The sequence below is a fragment of the Oculina patagonica genome, chromosome 14 (genome assembly GCF_052425735.1).
Source record: "Oculina patagonica isolate OP01 chromosome 14, crgOcupat, whole genome shotgun sequence".
Taxonomy (NCBI): domain Eukaryota; kingdom Metazoa; phylum Cnidaria; class Anthozoa; order Scleractinia; family Oculinidae; genus Oculina; species Oculina patagonica.
Window position 1 is genome coordinate 6,927,018 of NC_135771.1, and position 17,444 is coordinate 6,944,461.

The following is a 17,444-nucleotide window of genomic DNA, read 5'->3' on the forward strand; positions in this document are numbered from 1 at the left end:
GGTGTTAGGCGGCAGGGCCAACTCTAAATTTGTTGAAAAAATGATCGGACTGCAGAATGTGATGAAGTTGAAAACAGTTTTTGTTTTTATGTTACATTGAATAGGATCATTGGTTTTAGGAAAAAACCGGAGAAAATGACGCCGCTATGGAACACACATTCCTCAGGCAAATTAGCTAAAGCTCCGAAATTGTATGAGGAAAGTGCCTAACTTGGAAACTTTCCTAGTAGATGATGTTTACTACACTTAAAATGCAAATCGTGTCTCATTTTTACAGGCATGCATGCAAATCACTTTTGTGCGTGGTTATGGGTTCGGAGGTACTCTGGATTAAGCACCCAGGCGCATTTATGAAATAGAAATAAAATTGTTAATTTAGTTATTCGTAGTTTCCATTTGAAGAAATAATAATTTTTAGATATTTCCATCTTTTTGCAATCGAATTGCAAACGTGTTGTCGTTATATTTAATGCTTTTCTCTACTCACAGCTGCCCCAGGCAAATTTTCTTTCAAGTGCAAATACATGTAACACGGTTGCAGTTATTCATTGTTAGTAATTTTACTGAATCGGACTTCGGCTTCCCTTGTGATCAATCATTGCTTTGTTTTGGTAATAACTGAAGCTTGCTTGGTGGTAGTTATAGCAACTCACATAAGTTATTAATTAGGTTGAGAGGTGTTGGTTTCGTTTCCTTGTAAGCAATTCAAGTCTAGCAAACAGGCTTTCAAACTACGGAGTTATATTTGTGCAGATTGCATGCATTGTTTTCGATTTTCTGATAAATTAACGGTAATTTCAGTAGGAAGTCTAACTACTGAGATAAGCTATGAAATGTTATAAGTTGGCGTTGTACAAAAGGAGTTTGCTTCATCTTACTGTTACGAAATCTTAAAAGCATCCTTTGTCATAAATATGTAATGTCCCCGGTGTTCCTGTTATTTACCATTTTACCTAATATCTTGTGGAAAATATTTGAATTCGTCTGATATCTGGTACATTTTAAGAACATTAAAGAACAGATTAATGACGTATATGTATTGCGATATGACTCAGTTACTCTTAGACTTGAAAGGTTGCAAGGAGTTGGTTTGGTGGCCTTGCATGTAACCAATTCAGTCATTGCTTGACAAACAAGCTTCCCTGTTTTTAGAATATGATGAATATGAAACTAACACAATTTTTTTTTTTTCAACCTACAAATCAAGTATTATTTGAACGAAACCGGTAGGAGAATAAAACTTCAGTCAACAAGATTTCTTCGTTGCTTGTGCTGCTCACTAGTATTTTGTAAAAAATTGTCTTTGACACCAAAAATACCCATATAGATTATTTTAAGGGAGTATGCCAAAAGCTGTTACTGAGGAATTTGTAAAAGGTCAACAGTTTTGGGGCAGACAAAATTATGAAGAGTTAGTTTCAGAAATAAATTGTCATGACACAACTACAGGAGTGGTTGCAGATTCTCCTGAGGCAGTGGTTCATGACAAAATTGCTAGACAACAAAGTTTTATGCAAAAAAGTTAACCGATCTGGTCGGGTTTATGCCTTAGATTTCTCATAAATAGCTGAAATTAAAACTAAATTACCATTCAGTTGTACATACCAGTTTATTGGCCACAAAGGCTGATTTACAGTTTATAATGAGTGCTATGCAATGCAACAGTTGATGTATTGGAATGAGGTTAATGCAGATCTGAACAACAAATGCATCGAGTAAATTGGCCTTCACAAGTGAAAAAACTCATCTTATAGTTTGTATTAAAAATAAGCTTGTCTTGGGCACCGACAATGTTAAGTCCGGGGTATTTTCGTTGTTATATTTAGCATTCATAATAATTTCAAATATAAACAAACAATTGAAACGAGTGTTTCATTGTACAGAATACTGTACATTAAAACGTCTGCATGCACGATTTAGTTTTTTTAGAAGTTTGAAACAATAGAGAGAATATCATTTTTAAGTTAAAAAAAAAACATAAACAAAAAAGATTTGTCTGTAACTTCAGAACTGATTCATGCACAATTTCCTTCCTGTAATAAAAATTAAAATATATTTTTAATACCATCCTTAATTTGCGATTCACAATATTTCACACAAACAGTAATGTAAAGTTGTATTTTTGGTAGAAGTTCATGAGGCGACTAGGGTCAGATTAAGAATGTAGTGTGTGAATCTGTTAAGTTCAATACAATACAATTGTCAATACAATACAATAGAAGAAAATACAACTTTGGGGTCAGACAATGGGTTAAGTTTATTAGAGACTTTACCTTCGCAGTCTGCATTTCGTCGCAAACGATTTCGCATTAGTCCTTGATTAACGGCTTTCTCTTCAAGTTGGTAATAAGAGGAGAAGCGCCAGGTCTCTTTCGAAGTTTCTACGGCTGGAACTCGGACCAAAGTGCAAGATTCTGCTGGAAGCTTTCTGAGAAAAACATGTCGGATGATACTGTATTTGCCGAGCAAAGCCGGCGTGCATTTGGCATAAACATCCTCTCTTTTTTGTCGATCTCAAACATTCCTTGCATCGCTCCTCGCCTTTAAGAAAATATTTCGAATGTTCATCCGGCTTTATCGTGATTTTAAATGCCAAAAGATGCAGCAGACTTGTCAGAGACAACAGTACTTTGCTGCATCTTCGTGCGTCGAAGCTCGCCACATGTGACGTCACAAAATCCATTTCCGACAATTTTCCGAAGCTTTTCCGAACCGTTCCGTTTGTGAAGCGAAGATAAAGGGCTGTCTTCAACGTTGAATATCTCAGCAACGTTTTAACCAAATCGTTTCAAACTTCAGATTATGATTATTCACAGTAATTCCTTTCATTTAAAGTCAAAATGAATCCAAAATAAAATTTGGTCAAATTTCGTTGCATTTGACCTTTAAAGGGACTGTGTCATGGCTAAATTAAATTAAATACCACTTATTAACCGAGAGTGAGGTCATTACAGGGAAATCTCAGGCCGAGGCCTTGATGTATTGACCGGGACAGTGAGGCATCCGCCCGAGGTCTGAGATTTTCCTGTAATGACCTCACTCTCGGTTAATAAGTTATTTATTAGATGGCTTTTTAGCGCTATTCTAAAAGCAAACATAACACATAAAACTCGCTTTTGCTGTGGCTCTCTTCGTCGCTCATACCAACTGAAAGAAGTAGCGGTATGCTAGTTTTTTTTTTTTTTTTTTTTTTTTTTGGGGGGGGGGGGTTATAAAAAGATAGTAATATTTTGTCAGAGTTTTTTGTTGCTTTCGCCCTCGCGCTAGTAGCTTTTACTCAAAACTCAAAAGAACTGTCAAGCCAAGAAAGGTTTTCATAATGCCCGGTCATTACAAGGAAATAATGCCCGCTCGGCAGCCAATCAGGGCGCGCGTACTATTGCAGCCATATAATAATGCTATTTAATTTTGTCGAATATTTGCAGCACAAAACTAAATGTTTGCAAAGAAATCAATTCTATGATTCTAAATGACAGAACCATAGCTTCATAATTTGCAGCCAAATGTGTCTCCCAGGCATTATAATTTACATGTAAAGTTTCCAGAAGACAAGAAAACTGTTCCACCGGACCATATTTCAAAAACCCATATCGCAATCCGTTTCAATATTCCACACTTTTGACCATCCATACCTTCTTTTGCATTTGGTGTTTTAAATATTCCTTCACTGTTTTAAAGAGGTTATTTTATGTATTTTAAGGAATTTGATGGTCATTTCCTATGCCTAAGTTTGACTGAAATCCATGACACAGTTCCTTTAAATAAAAACTTTGAGTTTGCAGTCTTATTGTTAAGAAAACATGGCAAAATTCAATATTTGGTGGCAACTCAGTCAGCTCTGACATGTCCAGTATGCATTAATATTAGTGAGACCTTTCTGCATATAACTGCTGAATTAATTGATCTCGCTTGGCTTCTGCTCTTCCATCATCTCTGAGAATATTTTGGAAGTTGTTGATTTCATCCTCTTCCTGATCAAGAAATTCTTCTGCATCGTCACCATCAAGGAGGCAGAGGTTATGCAGAACACAGGCAGCAATTACAGTTTCTGGGATGTGGCGAATGTCCATGTCCATGTACTTTAACTTGCGAAATCTTCCTTTTAAGGAAGCAAAGCTCTTTTCCACTACCATACGTGTAGATGACTGCAAAAAATTGTAATGCTTTTTCTGTGCTGTCAGATTTCCATAGTCCTTGCAAGGAGTCATGAGCCAAGTCTTCAAAGGATAAGCTGAATCTCCAAGCAAGAAACTGTCATCTTCAAATTTCTCAGCTACTGAATTGAAGAGATCTGAGTTGTTCAAAACACGGGCATCATGGACACTGCCAGGCCAACCCACATAGCAATCAGTAAACATCATCTCATGATCTGACACAGCTTGCAACACAACTGAGTGAAAACCTTTACGGTTGATGTAATTCTCTGGACATGATGTAGGGGCTTTGATAGGGATGTGACTCCCATCTATTGCCCCTATTACACCAGGAATCCCTCTTTTGGCCTTAAACCCTGACACAACATCTCTTGCTCTTTCACCTAGATAAACAAAATTTATATTATTATTCAGCAATATTTACCGGTAATCAAACTTATACAATCAGGGCTCTGTGTTCACAGGGGGGGGGGACAGTGACAGGGGGGGATTTCAAGTGACGGGGTGATGGAGGGTTTGGTCGTGATTTTTGCCCCCATTCGATCATCCCCATCACTTGAAATCCGAAGTACCCCCACGACATCTAATTGGAAAGGACTATAAACAAAAAATAAGCTCATTGCAGGCTTATTGCATTGTTAAGGCAGATAGACTTGTGTTGGTACACAAAGAAAATGTTCATCTATTAACAATTAAACATAGATAAACAATAGCCTCAATTTGGTACAAAAATATGCGTGGATATTTGTCTGGGATCATTATTTGTTCAGAGAAGGGAACAGTTTTACTCGAGCTTCACTCTCGGAAAACTGTTCCCTTTTCTGAGCAGATAATGTTCCAAGGCAAATATCCATGCAAATGTTTTAAGCCAAATGGAAGCTATTGTGCTTATTATCAACATTTTTTACTCCAGCCAATAGAGTGTCGAGTACAGAACAATGAAATTTCAACTTGTTCACTCGTGAAGCTTCTGTGAATACAGCGTTAGCTATCGTTGACTTTTCAAGTTAAAAATTTGAGTAGTTTTACATGCTACATAAATGAATGTGTCGTGCAAGTGAGCTAGAACTGATTTCAAACTGTATGAAAGCAGTGGACGCAACGGCCATATGTTTGGGCAATTTGTGTGACGGATTTGAATTCACAGATAAAATAAAAACTCGCCTGCCGGCGGTTTCATCGCCAGGGAGTTGTCTTAGGCTGTTTTGAATTGTCGGGAAAATAATAGCTCGACTGCCGAACTGGAATATCAGTTATGTCTTCAACAATGGTTTACATACAAGTGAAATCGTGCTATAAATTTTTTTCTGAAATAAATTCCTTCACTTGTCGGATTGTTGAGGAAACCATTGGAATGCTCGAGACAGCCAGCGGTTAGTTTGAGAATTCAAATACGCCACACACTTTGCTTTCAAAACAATTATACTCTTTTACAACATAATGTACCGGTAATTTTTTTTCCAGCTTAATCGCACTGCTAGAACCCAGCGCGTGAAGCTCAAATTTTTCTAATACGGTGGAAATCAAAGATACGACAGCGAACAAGCCGTGTTTTCGTTGTTTACAAATCTGGCACGCACTTTTATGTCTAAAGATATACGGTACGGTCGTCGCTTCGACTGTTTTTACACAGTTGGAAGCTGATCTCTTTCATAAACATCGCTGTTATTTACCTTCCAAATTGTGCAGTCTAAACTAGTCAAGTTAAAAAGGGATAGAATCGAAGTTGTTTGAAAACCCAACACCATATAGCGAAAATTTGTACTGATCTGTTTTCGTGGCGAACGAACAAGTTGAAATTTCATTGTTCTGTACATGACATTTCATTGGCTGAAATAAAAAATGTTGGAATTTATTGTTACCGTTCTGCTTTGTGATTGGTTAATTTTGTCTGGGTGACCCCGGTAACAGTAGCCACACTGTAAAGGTGATTTTTGTGTTTTGTTTCAGGTTATTTTCAGTCTGTTGATGGTCAGACTAGGGGATGTTTAATCACAATTTTGCTACCCTGGGTGGGGAATTTGACAACATTTTTTGGAGCAACTACAGAATGCAGGGCCACTGTATCTGTAGCTCGTTTGGCTCGGCAGTGGATGTAAAGAACGAGGAATTTTTGTTATGGCTCTATGTCTTCGGTGTGTACATGTATACCGTAAAGATCCATGTATAAGCCGCACCTTTTTCCTCTAAATTCAAGTCAAAAATCGGGGGTGCGGCTTATCTACGGAAACATCTCTGGTTGGAGTTCGCAAAGGCCTAATTAATATTCATAAAAAACTTCTCAAGACGTCACTGAATAAACATATAACAACCTGAAAACTTTGTTGTTGTTCACTGCCTTTAGCTCATCTGCAAAGCTGTTTGCAGTGAAGCCTGCCGGTCACTTCGAAGCATATCATGTATTTCTGCCGCGTGCCAGAAAGCACCAAGATAAACGCAAGTACTCACAAGGCAAATGGCCGACCGCTTCGCTTTTTTATTGACCTTCACAGCAAATGCATCTGCTGGATTATCAAACTCTTATTCTGCATGAAGTTTTTATCGTGTTGCGGGTAGCAGTTTCCAAGAATCTTGAAAACGTGGTTTCTTCCGAAGAAAGTGCCGCCATGTTTGTTTTTGATGCCCAGACCCCTCTCTATATTTCAAAGCTTGGCTACTAAGCATTCATCATTCGTGTACGATTCGTACGAATTACAAATGTTTCGGGAGTGTTTAGAAGTGATGATCTCGAGAAAATGATATCAAGAGAGCATCCAAGTTTAAGATATTATGAAATCAAACTAAAAAGGAGGTATAACAATTGAAATTTTGCTTTCGAAAGACTTAATTTATATTAAACATTGCAACAACCCGTGTCAGTGTTTTGAAACCGTGCTTGTTTGCCCTTGTTTGTTCACCAATAGAACTTCACTTGAACTTCAAACTTTATTGTCTGTATATTTTTTTCCCAAAATTTGAGCTTCCAAATCGGGGGTGCGGCTTATCTACGGGTGCGGCTTATACACGGAACTTTACGGTATTTTGTGGCTTGTTTGGCTCAGCAGTGGATATAAGAACAAGAAATTTTTGTATTTTGCGTTGTTGCATTGTGCGCTAAGTCTCCGGTGTGTAGATTTAGTGGCTCGTTTGGCTCGTTTGGCTTGGCAGTGGAAGTCTCCGGTGTGTAGATTCAGTGGCTCGTTTGGCTCGGCAGTGAAAGTATTCGGTGTGAAGATTTCGTGGCATGTTTGGCTCGGAAGTGACTACCGAGCCAAACGAGCCACCAGATATATACGTCTTCTAAAGTGGCCCTGTATTCTGTAGTTATGCCCAAATTTTTTTTTAAAAAAAAGTCAAATCCCCGCCCTTGGCCCTGCCCCCCGCCCGCCGGCTTAACATTGATAAGTGCATTAAGGTCACTACAACTGCAACAACAAACAAAACATAACATTTGCTTTTGTGCGTGTACATTGTTTTTATCTAGCCCGAAGCCCGGGTTTTCAATGGAAGAGTGCATCATAGCCTCTTCAAGGCTGGAGATTGAGGTAAGGCAGACACAATCCTAAAAGAAAGAGGACCTAAATCCCTCTCCCTCGAAAAATAATGACTAGGATTAGTATCGATCGCAAAAACATAAGTTAATTCGTATAAAATTTGTGGTCAATTCACGCCAAAATCTACATAGGTACTTTTCAACTTCCTTCATACTGTACCTTTAGGCCACACGATGACAGTACCAGCCATGTTCTTCAGGGCTTGGCAAACTCGCCGTAAACAATTGAACGCACATGATTCGGATACATTGAAACGATCCGCCACACTGCGGAAGGGCTCTTGATTTCCGAGAAACCAAAGTGTTAAGAGCAGATGTTTCTCAACAGAAATAGGTTTTCTACCGCCGCGGTCCAGTTCCTGGGGTACCTCGCATCGATTTGCCAACGCACCCAAAACCACCTCAAATGTTCCTCTGCTCATACGGAAACATCTGTTTAAAGTCACTCAGAGAATAGAGTGGAACTGTTTCTTTGACAAACCCTTGGATTCGTGGGTGCTTTCGGCGACGACTTGCATTTACACGCAGCGCAGTCACCAGAAAATCTTCTTCGTCTTCCCATAAAACGTTTCTTTTAAGTGCAGCTAACCGAAAAAGTGTGCACAGATATTGTTTAAAAGCTGGTAGTTAGGGCCTCATTCAGTGGAACTAACTCTGCCATTTTGTTTTTTTCAACGAGCACATGCTGTCGCACATGCGCAGATACAGTAGTTCCAGGTCACCTCGGCCACCATTCTAGTTCCCAGGGATACCACGATCTTACTGAAAATACTGGAACCAGTAGTGCGATCGGTAGAGGACATTTAAAGAAGATTTTTTAAGCCGATCTTAAGAAGATTTTTTAAGCCGATACCACGATCCTTCTGGTCGGATCGTGGGCTCTGGGAATGAGAATGCTACGCCACCAGTATTCCGTTTTCAGAATATGCGTTCTTTTGGGAATTGAAATTCCGTGTATTCCTGGTGTATTCTGTAATTCATAAACCGGAATGAGAATAGTCAGAATAGTACCAAAAGAATGCGCCCTTAGGTGCAGCAAGGATGCGCAATGCAATTCAGTGGAATCACCTTTAAAAGAACAACTTTTCAGATAATCAAGGTTTGGAGTTGTTGCTTTGTTGTGTTAATGTTTGTTAGTGTTTACAGACGGTGTACATCTCAAGTAACTTTGTGGAGATCGAGAGTAAAGGTACTGGAGAACATTATATTTTTGAATAGCAGTACTCTGATTGTTTGATTACCAAAAATCGAGGCTAGCAAGGGACTGCCCAGCCCCACCTAAATTTTCGTAGTGATCTGCTGTTGAGTTGGGTTGGGTTTAAAAGCTAGAAGTTTGTGTGGCCGTGTGTATGAAACAAATTAAATATGACATAGTTAGGAGAAATATAAAACAAGCAGGGCACCTTGTGATCTAAAGGAATTCAATTGTTCATATTATGATTAATAGTTGATTTTATTATTGGGCTTATATCGGATCATGGGGGAGGTGGGGGGGGGGGGGGGGAGGGGCTCGAAATTTACGCTCGCAAACTCGCAAAATGTGAGTACTTTCGGATTTGCGAGCCAAACATAAATCCACTAGGAAACATTTGCGAGTGAAGATTTTACCATTATATTTACATGTGCGAATGAAAACCAGGAGAAACTCAGGGTAAATTTAAATCTAGAAAAGAGACGATGCACGAGCAATGTATCTGCGCACTTGTTATTGTTGATCATTAAATCATGTTGAATGCTCAACGTCTTTAAGCTAAACGGAAATATAACTTCTTGCTGTAATCCGGTTTCTCTTATTTCTTTTTAAATCTGTTTTATCCTAAGCCAATCATACAGCTTCTCTTTTCTGTTTGATTTTATTACACCTAAAATTTTTTACCTGACAAAAAATGCATGTGTACAAATCTTCAGTAATATAAAATCACCGAAAATAACGTGAAAATCAGCTAGGTTTTACAGAATTGTACGCTTTCAGTTATTACTACACTAACAGTCTCAGTGGAAAACAATTTTTGTTAAATATAATATCGCGCAATGTTTTGGGGACTTGAATTTATTCCTTGTCCATGTTCGAAATCAATTTTAATTAATTTAATGAGGGAAAAATACTAAAAATAAAATCTGCCTGTGAAGGCCTCCAATAACCTGAAGTAGACTTTTAACCAATAAAAAAACAGTTGCTTGAAAAATTTGCTAGTGGCTTAACTTGTTTTGCGAGTAGAAAGAAAATCTACCTGCAAATATTTGCTAGTGGGCTAAAATATTAGGTTCGAGCCCTGGGGGGCAAGGGGTGCTTATTAATCGGGAAACGCTACTCCTTACTGGACTTTACTATTCTGGGCTGCCTCTTTTTTCAAATTAAGCCCAATGTTTATGTTTATATTTTTAGTCCATGAAATTTCTTCTCGAGCATGATTGGTCTAAGTTCGTGACGTGATGTAGGCAGGGTTGAAATTTGCGTACGTTCCCATGTTCACTTTTCATCCCAACCAAAATGATAAATTGAATACTAAAAAGTACTTAAAGTTTTGAACAAGCTAGCAATTTTTTACTTTGGTGTTTAACAGCTTGGAAAAGAGGTCTCCCAGAAAGAGCGACCTTGTTTAAAAATATTTCAGGGATAATAAACACAATAACCTCCATTTGGTTTGAAAATATACAGTTATTTGTTTATGGATATTATCTTGTCCTCAAAGCTCACAACTTTTTCTCTATTCTCGTCCCCACAGCCGCCTGGCCCTCTTGGCCGGCGGGGTCTGGGGCACGAGAAACAGGTGGCTCTGGGGGCACATGATTTGTGGGACGATTAAATTCAGAGGGCCACACAACGTCAGGAAAACTAGTTGGCACAATTCTTTGCCGGATCTCACGTACCTTGGAGATGCACGTACTAGAACTCACTCGAGGTGTATAAAACATTTTTAAGTTACGCATGATTTGATTGGCTAGATTTTAATCTAGCCAATCAAATCGACCGTTTTAAACGCCACCTGTTCCTCGTGCCCCAGGCCCCGCCGGCTAAGAGAGGCAAGCGCCTCTGTGGACGAAAATGTATTTTTTTCTCGAGCTTTGCTCTCGAAAAACTTTTTTCTTTTTGTTCTCGGAAAACTGTTCGTTTCTCAGCAGAACGTCCGCGGCCAAATGGTCGTACATAGTTTGGCGCCAAATAGAGGTAAGTGTTTGTATGACATACCTCATCACTGGTCTAACTGATGAATGTTTTGACTTCTTCCCGGGTGTCTTCCCGTATGACCTTTTCTCTTCCTCCCAGGCCTTGACAATAAATTTGTTTCGGTGACGTCATCGGGCCGAAAGGACGGACTGATAAGCTCGATCCCAGGCTCTCTCCTTTTTCTCCCTTGTCGCTGAGAAATATGATAGGCGAGGTACGAGGGAAATAAACCATGTCAGAAAGAAAAAGGTTTACGAAAAAGCAGTGAATTTTCAAAATAGAGATCGCCATTTCAACCTAATAACGCACTGACAGCGGAGTGATTCTCCTTTAAGGAGTTAAATTTGGGTGTTTTGGTGCCGCTCATGATTTGTTTTTAGTTAAAAAAAACCTGTACAAATAATCGTTTTGTTTTTTAATTGTTTCTTGTAATTACGGGTAAAATTAATTCTAGCCACGCACACAAAGCGAAACTGATGATGTAACATTAAAATTTTATTTCACTCAAGAAACAGGCAATTCCTGTTATTACCCTAAATTATAAAGTCATGCATATTTATGGCCATTTGAGAGTGTGGTATCAGCGGTGTTGTTTCGCGAGTCTTGCTGGTAAGAATACCAGTGATAAGTAAAAATGCACAGTGATGCCAACACTCTAAAACGTCTAAAACGTTTAACGAGGGAAAGATTACACTCTAGGCCGAGCAATAAACCGCCATGAGCTAAATAATAGTCATCCAGGCGCAGCCGAGTAGACTGTCCTTCATAGAAAACGAGGCTGGCGAGTAATCTAGATCGATACTATAAATTAAGGATGGCGATCGGAACCAACAATTTAATTTTCGGTATAAAACCTGTTAAACCGGAAGCCTTGGGTTTAAGCATCGTAGGATATTTCTATTTGTTTCAACGTTCTTTGCACTTTCGGTCTTCTGCAGGATTTGCTTAAATGATAAAGATATACAAATTATAACAGTGAAATTTCTACATGGCGTTTTTGCCCACTTGTCAAGAGATTGCCACCAAAGGCGTGACGTTGAACATTGTGCTTTAAATAGGGCAGCTATCACAGATCAGAAAACAATCAATTTAATTTCATTCAAACAAAGGCATTTCCATTAAAAATCAGCTTTTCAATGCAAAAGGCTAGTCAAGCAAAACAATAAGCCTCAGCCCAAATTGTATTTCGGGGCTGGAATAAGCAAGACCAAGATGTCGCAGCTTAATTCCAAGCTGTATTTCCGGGTGGCTTTACTTGCTTTAATTCTTCCTCTGGCTTCAGGTAAGTAGGGTATCATTTGCAATCTGGCAATAAGTTAAAGTTTCGGCTGGGGAGTTTATTTAAAGGCGTTTTTTGCAGTGATTTAATAGCGAAGGAAGGGAAACTTTTCACTTGACTTAATATGCGACACTACGCTGGCAAATCAAATGGAAAATGTATCGAAATGTGCATCGATTTGTAGTTTTCCTTACATTGCAGTAGTTCTTACACTTGTTATAGATTAGTAGGACGAAACTTTTGAGAGTTTAGTTTGTTTCTCGCCATTATATCTCTTATAAATTGGATTTACTTCCTGTTCTTGGGGGTTCGTTTCTCAGCCGTTTCATGTTCTTCGTTTTGCTTTAGTTCTCTTACAACAACGTCTCAACTTAGTTTCACATGTAAGACACTTATCAACAGGCAAAGTTAGTTAAAACCCGTTATCAACTAAACTAGAAAATGAACTAACTGGCCATTTGACACTGATAGCATCCTTGTAAGTGTTTGTATGCTAAGGTTTATTTTAACTGTCACTACTTGTCCGTGCATATTGGAAGGGGTTTCTGTAATTGTGCTGGTTTTCCAACTCTAGCATTTCATACAATTATCAAAAGAGTTCATGTCTTCCCTTTGAACATGTCGTTCTTGCCAGTTTTATTTTCCCAAGCAGAAGTCGTATCGCTATGTAAATTTGGCAAAGTTTTGTAACACTTGACTAAGTTTTCCTTTTGAATATAAATAGTTATGACTTTGTTTTCATCAGAAGTGCAGTGAGACGTACCAACTCTGTAGGATGGCGGAATTATTAGGTTTGGTAACTGCTCTTTAAAACACATTATTTACAAACATGACCAGAAATACAACATAACTAAAGTGAAAAGTGTTATCTATGTTTCTGAAAGCTTTTATGCGGAAGGTGTGATGCGATATTTATTAAGTATTGCTTTCATGCCGCAATACTGCCTCCTAGCCTAAGGCAAGTTATAACAATGCCCATTGTGTACATTGTCTTTTATCCTCTGATAATCAGCAGCAGTGCGCTGCGTGAGCAGACAAAAGACTCAGCTCACGGATTGCTGAAACAAACTAATTAAATATAAAAACTCAATTTCTTATAATTAGTTAAAGAAAATAAGAGAGCACAAGAAACCCAGCCTAGTCCCTTGGCATTCTCGGCTCAAGAGAGTATGGGCTCCACCGTAAAGCGGTGACGTCCCCGTTTAAATTAAATTGAAAACAAATCTTGTCATAACTAAGTTGAACAAAAAGGGAATAGTGTAGTTTAGTCTAATTTTAAAGTTAAAGCAGAGAACAAGGATTGTGCGAGTGGCTCTTACCACATGTATCTCCAAGAAATATTTTGTTTAGCACGCAAATCAGGGCCAAAACGCATCACATGATGAAAATGGCCTCCAGCAAAACTGGTTATTTCATTTTATTTCTTTTTCTGTTATTTGATTTTCAAGGCCCTTTCGAACCTTTTGAGGTAGGAAGTGGGCTTAATGAGTAAGACAAAAAGGGCTTATAGCCTGGTTATTAGGTAAGCCAACGCAATCCAGAAATCTAACAAATGGAAAAGACCGTACAATGTCTATTTAACAATTAGACTACGAGCCCGAGTTTTCTATGAGAGAATAGTCAACGAGGCGCAGCCGAGTTGACTATCGCTCATAGAAAACGAGGGCGAGTAGTCTAATTTTTTTAGTAGAAACTCTTAAAGGACTGCAGCCCAAAAAACCTACAATTTTACGTACTTATAAGCCAAAATTGAAGACAAATTAATCTTTAAATGAGCAACGAGCGCGCGATCGTTTCTATTTACAATTAGACGGCAGCGGGAGGAGGGGAGGGGCGAGCCCGAAGCGGAGACCGAGAGGAGGAGGAGAACCCACACGAAAAAGCGGGACAGGGGAACAGCGACAGCGCGCGCGAGAGCCACGGACAAAGAGGCACCGGAGCCAGAGGGAACCAATAGTAGGTAGGTGGAGTACAGCGATTAGAATGTAGCCGCGCAATAGAATTCGACCTTGCATCATTATTTTTATAGAAGCCCGCTAAATTATAGAGGCCCGGTACCCCAGATGTGCGAATAGGACGTTGAATTGCGCTGAACGACTTGGCCTCTGTTCTCTGGTTTTGTTGTCTAATTGGTTATTAATATCAAATTAAAAAAAAAAAGGAAAAAAGAAATTAAAAAAATGGTTAATAAATTATAAAGTAATAAGTGAACTGATAACCGTAAAAGCATAGTTAACTTAGAGCAAGGGTTTCCTTGTTTATTAGCTGTCTTAAGTAATCATCTTGGGGAGAGGCAGAGAGAGAAACAGGGTTGACAGGGGGCTTGTTAAAAAGTTCAAGATCTTAAACAATTATTAGTTAAAATCTAAATTTGTAGACCACTACTGTAAGTGACGGTAAGATCGACAGGGGTCCTGAGATCATTTAGTCCAGTCCCTGAACTCTCTCTTCTGCGCGCCCTTTATAGGGGCTGAACCCAGCCGCGCGAAGAGAGAGTCCAGGATAACTTGCATGCGCATGCTCAGTACACACCAATCACAAGCGAGGAGTGTGGCGCCACTTACTTGGGACGCGCGCGCTAGGTTAAAAATGCTCGCTCAAATGACGAATTCCACTACGCGACCAAGCGCGCGAATAAATGCAAGAAAAAAATTATTAGCTAAATTACATCCAAAACCAATTCAATAAACAGCTACAAAATACTGGGAATAGTTGACGGATAGCGATTTGTGTTTTGGCCGATAGCTTTTAGTAGACATTGACTGGAAACTTGGCTTTTTTTAAAGTTATTCCGGTGACCCTGCTTTAGTACACGGTCGCGTAGTTGAACTCGTCATCTGTGCGCGTGCGTTTTCAAAAGTGCTGCCCATAAAGGGCGCGCGGAAGAGAGAGTTCAGGGACTGGACTAGAGATCATTTAGAACATTGAATGTAGGAAAAAGGAAAAATAAATAAATAAATAAATAAATAAATATAAGCAATTTGTTTACGCGGGTTTGCGCCTGATCGAAGTAAAGTTATCGTGGCTTTAACGTATCACGTGACCAATACTGTGATTTCGCGCCAAAATTGATGTTGAAGGCATGGTTACTAAGAAAAAAACATGGCGGCCAGTCGAGCGAACCATCCCTGTATTTTAAACGCTTCTCGATTATTGTAACGAAACTGATTACGTTACTCCGTCTTTGTGACAATCCATAGAAGTGCCTAGCAATATTTTCGAGTCAATTATTGTCAAAAGAAATGGTTATGAAGGCGATTGAAAACTCAGAAATGATGTCATCTTTGATAGTCAGCGTACTTCTTCATCCTATCTGCACCTTCGCAGTTCATTCAAAGCCCGTGTTCAAAAAACTGTATTACAGACAGTTGCTCATGTTGTCTGCAGCCATCGAAAAAAGGTACCCAAGTAACAATTAGTGTTTTATATTTCGAAAGGTGAGGTGGGGGCTTTATTAAGGGAACATGTAAACGTTGACAACAGAACAAATTGAAGTTGACGTCAAAACAATTTCAAACCAAAAACAAATGAAAGAATTTGTTGTTGTTTGTGAAATTTAACAGCCCAGTTTCATTTTAATTTTCCTTTGAGTAAATAAACATGGGGCAAAATAAAATGAAAATGAAACTGGTTTGAAAACATATGATGCAGTGCATAGTTTTAGTTTCTAGTAATTCATGTTTGTTTAATATTAAATGTCTTCCTGCTGTGGAGGGTGGGTGGTCTTCCAGGAGTTTCCATTGTGATGAGCTAGCCCTTAGATAGCATGTCACCTCAATTGCTGGCAAATCCCCGCAACCCAGCATGGGCCCACATTCGAGGAACTCATTGCACTGATAGAATCAGTGGAGTGATGAAAAAGAGGGGAGGGCTTGAAGGGAAAAAGGAGCTCCATTAAGAGAGACGAACTCTGCGAGAACCACTATTACAAACTATGCTAATGTAGATTTGCCAGATTACAAGATGTTTGTGGTGTGCCAACCGAGCCTGCACTGGAGAGGCTGAACCACTGACTGTTCAAATGAAAGCCTGTTAACAGCAAACGGACCAATACGCAAAGCTTGTTATTGCTTGTTCATTCCACAAAAGTGTGTAATACATAATTCTTTGCTTTTATATCGCAGGAGACTGCGTTTATTTGGATCTTGGAATGGAAAGTGGATCAATTCCAGACAGTAATATAACTGCTTCATCTGTAAAAAATGCCAACACACCAGCCAAGAACAGTCGACTGAACTTTGCATCAGGATCATCATGGTGTGCAGCAACAAGTGACAATAATCCATATCTACAGATTGATCTACAAACACTTCATATCATCTGTGCTGTGTCCACTCAAGGGAATTCTCAAGCTAATCAGTGGGTGAAGAACTACACACTACAGTCATCCAGAAATGGATCAAGTTGGATAGATTATACTGAAATTGGACAAGTTAAGGTAGGAAGCACTGTACCATTACATGTATGAGAGTTATCTTTATTGTGGACACCAACATCACCATACAGTGGTTTACAGATGGGTCCTCGAATAAAATATTTCCAACTAGACAAAAATTAAAACCTAAATGTATATTTTTATACAGCAGAGTTAAAAAGAAATGTTCCATGTATTTCCTTCAAGTAGGTACTGACTGTGTTATAATAATGTACACTATTCCTTGCTATAATTTATGCTGTTACATGTAGTTTGCACTGTATGGTTTCATAATTTTTTAAAAGAAATTTTTTAAAAATGCCTACTGACATATACTTTTGGACCTGTTGCTAGAGAGATTCATGGTTACATAATTTAGCAATTATTGTTCTTGTTTAGGTATTGTTGAATATTTTACTCAGTCCAGAATGCAAATATGACATCAAGTCATGCCCATGATCAAATGACTAATAAAGAAAAAGTCTTAAATGTTTTATGCATGTTGTCAGAAAATCATCATGGAGTAATGATCTTTATTCATTTTTGCATCTTAGTAAGCATGGGTTTCATTTCATAATGGAAAATAATTGTTTTAGAGAGATTTAAAATATTGATTTGTCCATAATATTTTTGTAAAAAAATGATTTAGACAAATGAATGCATAGTTATATTCCCAACGCAGCTGGGAGAAATGTAACGTCGAAAAAAAGTAAATCAAATTACACTCGCTTTCAATGTTACGTGCATAGTGGCTTTCTATCGAATTCCATCTTTTGACGTGCTAAACAAAGACGGATTGAAATCCACCAATCACAGCCCACTAGCATGACCTTCTGAACTTGTGGGCTCATTTGCATGAAACCAACACTGTTATGCATCGGTTTTGGCTGGCTCAT

The 17,444-nt window shown here is 38.7% G+C and overlaps 1 protein-coding gene across 4 annotated transcripts in view; it reads left to right on the forward strand.

The window, feature by feature from the left end:
• Window positions 1–11,994: 11,994 nt before the first annotated feature.
• Window positions 11,995–17,444, forward strand: part of LOC144638093 (receptor-type tyrosine-protein phosphatase S-like) — a 131,178-nt gene continuing 125,728 nt past the window's right edge. For 3 of the 4 annotated variants that reach the window (XM_078497237.1, XM_078497239.1, XM_078497240.1), the window contains exons 1-2: window positions 11,995–12,137; window positions 16,259–16,572. In XM_078497237.1, coding sequence (XP_078353363.1) covers window positions 12,068–12,137; window positions 16,259–16,572 — 384 coding nt within the window. In that variant the 5' untranslated portion in view covers window positions 11,995–12,067. Of the gene's footprint in view, window positions 12,138–15,218; window positions 15,535–16,258; window positions 16,573–17,444 lie in introns of those variants that run through there. The other variant, XM_078497238.1, reaches the window with a different exon arrangement.